The sequence below is a fragment of the Labeo rohita genome, unplaced genomic scaffold (genome assembly GCF_022985175.1).
Source record: "Labeo rohita strain BAU-BD-2019 unplaced genomic scaffold, IGBB_LRoh.1.0 scaffold_814, whole genome shotgun sequence".
Lineage (NCBI taxonomy): Eukaryota > Metazoa > Chordata > Actinopteri > Cypriniformes > Cyprinidae > Labeo > Labeo rohita.
In genome coordinates, this window is record NW_026129760.1 from 3,605 (window position 1) to 13,804 (window position 10,200).

The 10,200-nt window shown below is 36.6% G+C and overlaps 1 protein-coding gene across 1 annotated transcript in view; it reads right to left on the reverse strand.

The window, feature by feature from the left end:
• Positions 1-2,143: 2,143 nt before the first annotated feature.
• Positions 2,144-10,200, reverse strand: part of LOC127162033 (nuclear factor 7, ovary-like) — an 8,963-nt gene continuing 906 nt past the window's right edge. Inside the window, exons 2-7 of the mRNA XM_051104808.1 lie at positions 9,824-10,197; positions 8,298-8,393; positions 3,102-3,332; positions 3,006-3,028; positions 2,805-2,923; positions 2,144-2,637 (exon numbers count right to left, since the gene is read on the reverse strand). Coding sequence (XP_050960765.1) covers positions 2,144-2,637; positions 2,805-2,923; positions 3,006-3,028; positions 3,102-3,332; positions 8,298-8,393; positions 9,824-10,197 — 1,337 coding nt within the window. The remainder of the gene's footprint in view (positions 2,638-2,804; positions 2,924-3,005; positions 3,029-3,101; positions 3,333-8,297; positions 8,394-9,823; positions 10,198-10,200) is intronic.

A 10,200-nucleotide genomic window follows, 5' to 3' on the forward strand; every position in this document is an offset into this window, starting at 1 on the left:
TTCCATAATTATCATAATCCACATAAAATTAAATTTATTCAAAAAGGGTGTTTAGAAATAAAGAATACATGTGCTTTATATTGGTATATTGTCATCTTTATAATGTCCAGGCCATTTTCACTGATTTTATTGTGATTTAGTGATTTTATTTATAGAATTTTTGCTAAATTCATCTAAATTTAGTCAATTCAGTTAATTTAGCAATTAAATAGATTTTACACAACAGGAATATTGCAAGTCACTGCAGTCCATTTATCATCCATAATGAAAAGTGTAACAACGTGCAGTAAACGGTAAATCTGTTAGCTGGGCGCAGATGAGACCGGAAGCCTGACCTATAAAATTTACAAATGGCCAAACCCACTCTTATAGGAAAAAATGGTGGATAGAGCAATCTTACCACTTATATGTTCATGCTTTTAATATTACCTGCATAATAACGCACATAATATATATATATATATATATATATATATATATATATATATATATGTATATATATATATATATATTGTGTTGGATCAGTTACATGTGTCAGCAAGTGTGCAGCTGACACACCCACTTAAACATTTTCAATATATCACTTATCCTGCCTGAAAAGAAAATAAACATTGCAGATACCATCTGAAGTAACAATTAATGTACCTACACTAATTTAAAACTTTTCAGGTTAAGCATGTAACCATGTTTCCCTGAGAAATGGCAACAAGACGCTGCATATCCTAGAGGTCACTATGCTGGAGTCTTTCCCCATAGCGCCCTCTAGAGGATGCAGCGCGAGTTCCCTTTCAAAAAGAAAATAAAAATCTGAATGTCAATGGCTTTAATATCTTTTATGATAATGGAGTTCTTTGAGTTGTAGTCACAATCATCAGGGTCATATTGCATCAGCCAAAACTATTTTATCATTTAAAAAATAGAGTTCCTTTAATTAAAGACCACAGTTATGCTCTGATTGTGTAAAACACTGAACACAGCAAAATCAAGCTGAAACGACCCACTTTATCTGAATTCACCCATATTTGTTAAATATTACAATAAATTAATAATTGTTTATTTCCATTATATGTTAATGATCAAATGTTTATTGATGTACATGGGTGTAAATGTTATTTTTCATCCACATTAATGTTAAATGAAATAAAAATACTTGATAGAACTTATACCTGAAATACTACAGAAGTACTTGATTAAAGCTGTTTACAAATCTGATTCTTAAATTCACATAAAGAAAAAAAAAGCCATATAAATTAATCTATGTTGGATTTAACATGGAATATCGCTATAGGCCCCTTTAAAAATATGATAATATTATATATTAATATTAAATGTTATAATAATAAAATAATAAATAAATTAGTTAATCAATCTATATTTTGTGTTAATTTCTTGCACAATCTCAACTCACAAGTGACAACAGAATATTTAAGGAAATTATAAGGTTGCTCATAAATGAAAACAAATATTATTGTTACAATGCTTGTGTTATTTGTTACTGCAGTGAACATGGATTCAAATTTTTTAAAGATTGCTTTGCTTAAGGTGGTTAAATATTCCTGGCCCACTTTGACTGAATGTTCTTGATAAACTGGGCCAACTTGAACCTTCACTTATTCTACTCATATTCATGTAATAAACTGACATTAACTGATTATTTTATAACTGACATAATTGACTTCTTTGAAAAAAAGAATTGTGCAGTCAGTAAATTCAAGTCAGAGATGGGAGAAAGAAAAGAGAGCAGAAAGGAGTGAAAAAAACATAAGACAAGCAAAACGTAGACGTAGAGTAAAAAGCTGCAAAATGTGGTCACAAATTAAGTTAATGTAAAGTGTTTAGAGAATAGAGACAGAAAAATGTTTACAAAATTAGTTTATTTTCATAAATGTTATTCATTTAATAACTAATATTAATTTCAGCAAATTTAGTCTCAACAGTTTTGAATTTTATGCATGCATTAAGTCAAATTACTTGAGTAAATTTTACTCATTCATAAACACTTTTTTTTTTTTTTTTTCTAATTTCTAATAAAATACAGGCTTATTTTTCAGAGATGACCCAATTGTTTGGGGTGTATAATCTCAAATTAATTGAGATCAAATTATTTAAATGACAAGGTTAACAAGAAGTGGACCACCTAATTTCATTCTTTTAAAATTATGATGTATAAGATCCTCAGAGAGGAACCACACCAGAAGAAAGGAAAGACTGTGTCAGTGAAGGTGGTTGTGAATGTGTGTAGATGTGTGTTAGTTACAGGATCAGAGAATGACACCGTTCCTCTGTCATAGACCAGATCAACTCTCACACGCTCAAGATCCTGTTTAACAGGAAAACCAAACTGATCAGACCATCTGTATTGCACACTCCAGACATCAGTGTTAAAGAAAACACCTCCCTTCCTTTGGTTTGATGCTGTAGTTACTCCAAGACTCCAGACTGGACTCTCTTTTACCTCCACATCCCAGCAGTGTGTTCCTGAGTTAAAACCCTCTGAACCCAGAACACAGAGATAATAGTTAAATCTCTCAAGATTATCAGGAAGCGGTTGAGCATCCCATTTGTATCTCACACTGGTCAGATCATCAGACAGGATGAGATGTGGATCTGCAGTGTTTGGATCCAGAATCACAGAAGCTGATGAGACACAATCAACAGCTGCTTTTATTCTGATGTTCATATAATGATCAAGTCCTATTGTTATTCAAGTCCTATTGGTTATTCACACATAAAGCTAAAATTTGTAAATATTCATGTGTCATTTCCACTGTGTGTGTAACAGCACAGATCTTCTCCAGACTCACTGTTTTGGACAATGTCCTGCATCTTCTTCCAGATTCTGAACGGCAGGTTGCCCAAGTAATGTGGCACATGAATCAAAGCTCCAGAAGGCGTCTGTGGATCCGGCTGTGAGATCTGGACTCTGGAAGAACATTCAGGAGTCAGAACTGCAGTGGCTTTGGCTTCAGAAGCAGAGAGACCAGAGACACCAGCAGATCACTCACCTTTCCCTCGTGACTGGAAACTCCTGCAGAACAAACACACCATTTATCATCAAGAACTCAATCAATCATCAATCAATGGATGATCTGAAATCAGACCTTTAGAAAGCAGATGTCATTGGCTTTCATCATCTCCTCCGTGTCTTTGATTGTGTGTGAAAGAGCTGAGATGTGTCTGTTCATCTCCTCCAGCTTCTCCTTCATCATCTGCTTCTTCTGCTCCTCTTCCTTTCTCAGTGCAGTGATTGTAGCTTCTTCTTCATCTTTGAGAAACTGATGAAGCTTCTCAAACTGTTGTTTAATCTGACGCTCTGTGTGCTCAGCTTGAGACTGAAATCAAATCACATTCACTTCAATCATCTCAATCAACACACATCAACACATCACATCATTCAGATCCAAAAGAAACTCAGATACCCGACATATAACAGATCCAGAAGCAGATTGCTGCTTGGCATTTACAAAAATAATCAACTGGAATTAATTATATTAATATAATGAATCATAATGGTGTATAGTGATCCTACACCTGTACTGAAAATGACTCTTGATTCTGTTTCCTCACCGTGATGTGTTGAACTGTTTTCTTAAAATCTTGCTTAATTTTTTCTCTCTGTTGAAGTTTCTCCTGTAAGGACTTCAGTGCTGTATTGAGCTCCTCCTGTAATTGGACAAAACAGAGAAGAAAGAGAAGAGAATACTGTGCTATGCAAAAGGATTTGCCCATCATGAATTCTTCCGTTTTGTGAATATCTCATGGCAAACTGATTCAGAAATTAAAACCAAACATAAAACAAAAGCAACCTGACAAAACAAAATACAACTTTTTCAACATGAAGTTAGTTAAAGGTCCTACCCAGTAACACACTATGTCGAAGGTGAAAGAAACTCCAGAAATCATGAGGAAGAAGGTGATTGAAATACATCTGTCTTGGAAAGATTAAAAAGCTATTTCAAAGGCTCTTGGTCTTAAAAAACCACAGTAAGAGCCATTATCTCCAAATGGAAACAAATCAACACAGTAACAAACCTTCCCAGTTTTGTTTGAATAGCTAAAACTATTTAGTAAGAGTTGTACACAAAAACAAAAGAAATCAATACAGGAGCAAATACTTTTTACAGCAGTGTATATGTCACATACATTTCAGTAAAATGGCAGACAGCCATACCTACCTTACATAATGGAACAACTTCACTAATGGGTCTGACTGTGTGATTGACGTGTGGTTCTGAAGTAAAACACTCTACACACACAGGCTGTTTGTCCTCCAGAAAGAAGAGTTTGAGTTTCTCACTGTGTAAACTGCAGATCTCCTCAGATCCTGATGAACGACTCTCATTTCTCTCCTTCAAGAATGAATCGCATAAGTTTTTTAATGCAAGATTATATAGAGGTTGTTCTCTTGAGGATCTTCTCCTGCAGACAGGACACTCCTGAGTTTTCTTGGTTCTCCAGAACTGTTGAAGGCACTCTTTACAGACACTGTGACTACATGATAAAAGAACAGGAGTCTTGAAGAAAGCTCTTCTACAGATACTGAAGCCATTAGCTTATTCATTTTTACTTTTTTTGTCAAAGAGAAGAAAATCAGTATGACAGAAAGGAGAAATAACAAGTCCATCTCTTCCTGGTAAGTGTTTCTGATCACCTTTGATCACTATTTTCTCCAGAGTCATGAACAAGAGGCAGAGGTGGGTAGAGCAAACAAAAACTGGACTCAGTTAAAAGTGAGCAGGTGTTCATTTCACACATTTAATGTCATTTTAGTGTTTAATCTTTTTTGGTTGTAAAATGTATTCATGCTACACAAGCAGGTGTTCACCTGATCAAGATCTTCATCAGTGGCCAGCAATATGAAGCAGATTGGTTTTAGTGGAATGTAGGTTAATATTCACTCCATCCAATGCTCGTTATGTTCTCTGTGTTCAGTTTCCTTTTAAAGAGTGAAGTGAGGAACCACTTCAGACGATTCAGTGCATGCCGTGAACTGAATAAATCATTCCGATTTTTTCAGGAACCATTTCAAGTCAGTTTGGCAATTGTTAGATCAACAAAGAATTGATTCAAAAGAGTGATTCTTTCTTGAATTGAGCATCACTCATGCGCCAGTAACAAGGGATTGGGCCACGATGGTGAATGAGTAACATCTGTATACTGAAGCTCTGTATCTGTTTTTATAGTTGACAAGACTTGATATGTAAAAGAGCACAAAATAATAATTTCTTTACTTATCTTGTGTCTTTTTTTGGTCTAACTTTTGAATGAGTGCAATGGAAAAAGACAGGCCTGTTTAAGGTAAAGGGAATGACACATTGAATACCTCTGGATTAAAAGTTCTATTATCTGAAACCTAAACCGCCTTACAATAAATTGAGAATTGGTTGACAGAGTCGTGTCAGATAATCAGATAATCTCCAATTCACAACTGATGGAATTTTGTAGAGAGTTAAAAAAAAAATTGAATTTCTGATTTGTACATAATCCCTCAAGGCAACAGTGAAAGATGATTTACATTTGTAAAAGAGACTGACTGAGGTACTTGAGTTTATGAACAATCAAGCAGAAGAGATAACAAGTGAGCTTATTTCAGAACAGGGTTGAATTACTAAAAAAATAATAACTTGTGTGTACTACGTGACAAAGGTGAGAAACTGAATGCTTACAAAAGGAGGTGGAATCCACAAGTGGCCGGTATTCAGAAGCAGCAAGAAGACGACGTCTGGAAAATTCTGATCGACTTATTCAACAAAGTTTCTCCTGAAATAGCAGACCAGCTCTTCTACACAATTGACATTGCCAATAGACTGGGTCCTTGCTCTGAGGAGTAGAGTTTCATTCACACAATGTCTGAAATAAAATCTGGAGGAATGGTAGAACCATAGCCATTCATAATGAAGGGAAATCAGCATTTTTGAACACTTAAACACAATGCACCAAAGACATCAGGAACAAATTTTGGCCATGAGTCAAATGAGCAACAAAGGATGTGTTTTGCAAGACGTTTTGCATATGTTGACGGTAAAAGGATTTCTGGAAAGGATCAGTTAGGCTGAATTATGTTTTCTCAGATAGGATGGTGTAATATTAAGACATCTGGTACCTAGAACTAGAAGATTTAAAGGTAACATTCCATGTTTGAAATTATTTCACTTGCTGGATCTTTTACACATTTTTTTTTCTTCTGGGACTTAATTGTTTATGGCAATGGTCATAAATATGGACTTCTGAAGTCATACTTTGCTGCCAATGACACTGAGTGCAATGCAATCTATGCTTTTTATTTTTATTTTTTACATCATTGCGTTAAAATAAACTAATGATAGAAACACCTAAAACTGAGTCAAACAACAGCTTTAATTAAGTGTTTCTATAGTATTTACTGTATATTTTATTAAATATGCATATGGATTGGTAACAACGTTTACATTCATTTACGATCATTTAACACATATAACAAAAATAAACAATTATTCATTTAGCCTCCTGTCAAACCAATATTAAAACTGTGATGTGGATTAAATATTGGTAACAGGATGACTGTAAAAGACGAAAGCAGGTCGATCCAGAGCTACATGTGTTACGTTTACTAACTATTCACTGGTAAGATCCTCAGAGAGGAAAGAGTAAAGAAGAAAGGAAAGACTGTGTCAGGGAAGGTGGTTGTGAATGTACATAAATGTGTGTTAGTTACAGGATCAGAGAATGACACCGTTCCTCTGTCATAGTCCAGATCAACTCTCACATGGTCAAGATCCTGTTTAACAGGAAAACGAACTCTTCAGACAATCCATACTGCACACTCCAGACATCAGTGTTAAAGAAAACAACTCCCTTCCTTTGGTTTGATGCTGTAGTTACTCCAAGACTCCAGAATGGACTCTTTTTAACCTCCACATTGAGCTCCTCCTAGAATTGGACAAAATAAAAATATATAACATACCAGATTACAGTCCTGTAGATACAGTAGATACAGAAATATCTTCAGTGATATACTTTATGTAACTGTTTCCTCATTCCCAGTACATGTATTCTTTATAGAATGTAAAGGCTACCAGTCTCTGGTGGTAGAGGGAAAAATTTAGTGCTGAGCAGGAGGTGGCCATTGTAAACAAGGCTGCGTGAAATCAGGGAAGCAGTGATTGCAGATCAGGGCACATTTAGGAACATCAACAACGTGAGCCTGACCACCATTGACCATGTCCTAAGAAGGAATCATATGGCCATGAAGCAGCTCTATAGAGTTCCATTTCAAAGGAACTCTGACGTTGAGAAGGAGGCCAGATGCCAATATGTGGAGGTAAGGAAACATTACTATACTGTAATGCCTTGTCATATCATGCAGTTAGAGTCAATTGGAGTCACCTTTCATTGTACCTTTTTTTACTTAGAGAATAATGGAGCTTGAAGTTGAGGAGGCACATCATGTCTTCATTTATGTTGATGAAGCTGGCTTCAATCTCAGCAAAGTGAAGAGACATGGAAGGAACCTCGTTGGGTACAGGGCCACTATCACAGTTCCAGGACAGAGGGGTGCCAACATAACCATGTGTGCTGCCATCTCCAATGATGGTGTCCTATGCCATATCCCCGCTATTGGCCCATACAACACCGAACGCCTCATAACATTCCTGAATGCACTTCATGAGAGGCTGATCCCACCCGAGGAGAGAGGGCTGTTGAGGCCTGGCATGCCACTCTTCGTCATTATCTGGTACAATGTGGCGTTCCACCACTTTCGTCTTGTCAATGAATGGTTTGGGGTACACCATCGTATGATGATGCTGTTCCTCCCAGCATATTCCCCATTTTTGAGTTCTTCAGTGCTTGGAGGTGGAAGGTTTATGATCACCATCCCTATGAGCAAATGCCCTTGCTGAATGCAATGACTGCTGCTGCCCAAGAAATAGGTGCAGGGAATGCATCAAAGCATTTCTTATTCTGGATCCAATTCTTTGCAAAAAGGCAAATTTGACACAGCCTATATAGAAAGACAACAAATGGCACTGGCAATAGGCTTCAATGACAAGCAATGGTGCATTGATTCACAATGAGTTCTGTATTTTGTTGTCCATTGTGTAATGATTGACTGAAAGAGCTCATATACTTGTTTGCAAGTTGTGTTGTTAGAAGGTAAAATTTGCTTTGGTTGCATATTTTAAATGTTTTGGTGCAGTTAGAGCCTTTTGCCACTGTTTAGGCCTGTGTGTTAACTGTTAAAAATGTGGAGTTTGAGTTGATGGCTCCATCAAAGCAATCAAGAAAAACTGTAATGAGTCTTGATTCTGTTTCCTCACCTTGATGTGTTGAACTGTTTTCTTAAACTCTCCTTTAATTTTTTCTCTCTGTTTAAGTTTCTCCTGTAATGACTTCAGTGCTGTATTGAGCTCCTCCTAGAATTGGACGAAATAAAAATATGAAAAACACTGGATTACAGTGAAGAGAAGAGAATACAGTGATCATATCTCACACTAAATTGATTCAGAATTTAAAACCTAAAAGCTACCGTAAAACAAAGGCACCCCAAAACACTTTTTCAACAGCATGAAGTTAGTTAAAGGTCTCAGTGACACCATACCAAAGGTGAAATAATTTCCAGAAATGATGAGGAAGAAGGTGACTGAAATCACTTTGGGAAGGTTACAAACTATTTCAAAGGCTCTTGGACTCAAAGAACCACTTTGAGAGCCATTATGTTTAATAGGAAATAACTTACCACAGCAACAAACCTTCACAAAAGTGGCTCATCAAAGAGTCACAAAAAAGCCAAAGACACCATGGAAGGAACTGCATCAATAAAAGACACTGGCCAAAAATGGCATCCATGGAGGAGCGGTGAGGCCAAAACCACTGCTAACCCAGAAGAGCATTATGGCTGGTCTAAATTTTTCCAAAACACATTGATGAACCTCAAAGCTTTTGGGAGAATGTTTTGTGGACTGATAAGTCACAAGTGGAACTTTTTGGAAAAAAAGGGTTCCTATTACATCTACTGGTGTAAACCAAACACTGAATTTCACCAAAATAACATATCTGCGGTCAAGCATTGTGGTGGCAGTGAGCTGGTGTGTAGATGTTTTGCTGCTTTAGGTCCTTCTGCTTTTAGGTATCTTGCAATATTTTAAGAAAACATAAATTCTGCTCTCCATTAGAAAATCCTAAAGGAGAGTGTCTGATCTTCATTCTGTAAGGTGAAGCTCTACTAGAATTGATTATACAGCAAGACAAAGCAGAGAAGTAAATCGACTAACAGCACAACAATAATAGTTCGAACTATGACACAGTAAGTATAACACAATAACTTTGGCAGCTAAAGTAAGGTATTGCGTGTAAAGATATTGCGCATTGTTAACTTGAAGTGGCCCTTTTTTAGTGAAACTGAGTGTGTCTCAGAGTATGTATGTTCAAAGTGCAATTGAAAAAGTTAAATGTTTAACAGTACTCAGTTTTCATATGGCTCTGGGATAGAAACTGTTCTTAAATTTGACCATGATACAATAGAACAGTGGCTCTTAATCCTGTTCCTGGGGACCCCCACTCTGCACATTTCGCATGTCTCCCTTATTTAGCCTACCACACCTGATTCAGATCATCATTTCATTAGGAAAGAGCTTCATGAACTTAACTGAGCATGTCAAATAGAGAGAGCCGGGATCCCCAGGACCAGGATTAAGAACCAAACACCAACCAGAGGGTAGCTGGACAGTTTTGGAGTGGGTCAAAGTCCTGACTTTAACCCAGTTGAGATGATGTGGCATAAACTTAAACAAGCAATTCACGCTTACTTTTTCACAGCGTATGAAACAAAAGACATTTGTCCTACCTTATATGATAAAACCACTTCACTTATTGGTCTGAATGTGTGATTGATGTGTTGTTCTGAAGTAAAGCACACTAAACACACAGGCTGTTTGTCCTCCAGACAGAAGAGTTTGAGTTTCTCACTGTGTAAACTGCAGATCTCCTCAGATCCTGATGAACGACTTTCATTTCTCTCCTTCAGGAACGACTCACACAAGTTTTGCAATGCCAGATTTAACGGAGCATGATCTCTTAAGGATCTTCTCCTGCAGACAGGACACTCCTGAGTTTTCTTGGTTCTCCAGAACTGTTGAAGACACTCTTTACAGACACTGTGACTACATGATAAAATAACAGGAGCTTTGAAGATTTCACAGCACACAGGACAAGAAAGCTCTT